The sequence below is a fragment of the Arachis ipaensis genome, chromosome B05 (genome assembly GCF_000816755.2).
Source record: "Arachis ipaensis cultivar K30076 chromosome B05, Araip1.1, whole genome shotgun sequence".
Lineage (NCBI taxonomy): Eukaryota > Viridiplantae > Streptophyta > Magnoliopsida > Fabales > Fabaceae > Arachis > Arachis ipaensis.
In genome coordinates, this window is record NC_029789.2 from 9,487,064 (window position 1) to 9,488,721 (window position 1,658).

General features: G+C 33.2%; 1 protein-coding gene across 1 annotated transcript in view; it reads left to right on the forward strand.

Annotated features, from left to right (window-relative positions):
• The window catches only part of LOC107642835 (cytochrome P450 71D8), a 5,504-nt gene extending 4,421 nt beyond the window's left edge, over positions 1–1,083 (forward strand). Inside the window, exon 2 of the mRNA XM_016346321.2 lies at positions 230–1,083. Within this exon, the coding sequence (XP_016201807.1) occupies positions 230–841 (612 nt within the window). The 3' untranslated portion in view covers positions 842–1,083. The remainder of the gene's footprint in view (positions 1–229) is intronic.

Consider the following 1,658-nt stretch of genomic DNA (forward strand, 5'->3'; position numbering starts at 1 on the left):
ATAAAATATATGTTAAAAAATTAGAATATAAATATATATTGAAAATAAATTAAATCACATATATATTTATATATAAATACATTGATTGTTGATTTTAATCACTGATTTTAGTGTACAAATACATATTTGTTTTAGTAATTGCTTCTCTCTTTCATTGATTTTTAGTATTTCATCGTGTTTTCATTTTCCAAAATAAAAAACTAAAGAAAAGAAAATCAACTGTTTATAGGACATATTCGCTGCTGGAATGGATACCTCGGCAGCAACATTAGAATGGGGCATGTCAGAAATGATGAAGAACCCAAGAGTGATGGCAAAGTTACAAGCCGAATTAAGGGAAGCACTTAAAGGAAAGAAAACAATTCAAGAAAGTGATATTGAAGAACTAAGTTACTTGAAGCTAGTGGTGAAGGAGACACTAAGGTTACACTGTCCAACTCCATTGTTGATCCCTAGAGAATGCACCGAAGCAACCAACATCCATGGGTATGATATACCAGTGAAGACGAGGGTGATGGTGAACGTGTGGGCAATTGGAAGAGATCCCCAATACTGGCATGATGCTGAGAGTTTCATACCTGAGAGGTTTGAAGATAGTTCGTTGGATTACAAAGGGAATAACTTTGAGTATTTACCATTTGGGGGAGGAAGGAGAATCTGTCCTGGTATGAATTTCGGTGTGGCCAGCATTACACTTCCTTTGGCTCTCTTACTTTACCATTTCAATTGGCAACTCCCCGATGGAATGAAGCCTGAGGATCTCGACATGACTGAAGTCCCTGGCTTGGCAATTGCAAGAAAACATCCCTTGTGCGTCATTGCCACTCCTTATCAACCATAACTTCTTCATCGTCATATTCTCATCTTGTTTTTTGTTCCAGTTACCCACATTCATAATTTAATACCATGGTATTCTAGTTAAATATGTAATTATAATAATAAGAACTCAGCTAATATGTATCTGTGAAGAGTCTTGTATGAACAATACTCTTCAACAGAAATTATGCAGAGAAAATGTAAACTGCACTAAGAAGGATTGAACAAGAATTTATAAATTCAAATGTGTGATATTATTGCATTCAAGTGTTCTCCTTTACACCAGAGAGGGGATCTATTAATAACAGAAAAGCCTCAACACTTGTTACCCAAAAAACCAGAACAGCCAAGAAAAGAAATCAAGACCAGAAACATACAGAAGACTCAACATCTAACTAACTAATTGGATTGAACTTTGTTTTCTTGAGACTTTTCTTGAAAACTATATATCTTTACTATTCTCAATAGTCCCCTCAAACTCATGACATCCAATGGTTAGATTATGAGTTTTTTTTTTAATGATTTTGGCCAACGAGTTTGGGAAGGTACTGTTATTTCTTTTATGTAGGCTGAATTTTTTGGACTGGCCAAATTACGAAGTTGCCCTATCCCTAATGGTTATATGAGTCATGAGTGTCCAAGGTGGTATACCTAAGAAAACAAATTGCTGTCAAGAAACATTAAAACTTTGAAACTTTGAGAGGTTGTCTAATTAAATAAATTATTGTTTCCTTTAATAAAAAATAACTACAATAAAAATATATCATATTCTGTAAAAAATAGTAATAATAATATCCAAAACATACTAACATTAATAAGAAAGATTAAATCTTATTCTAGTA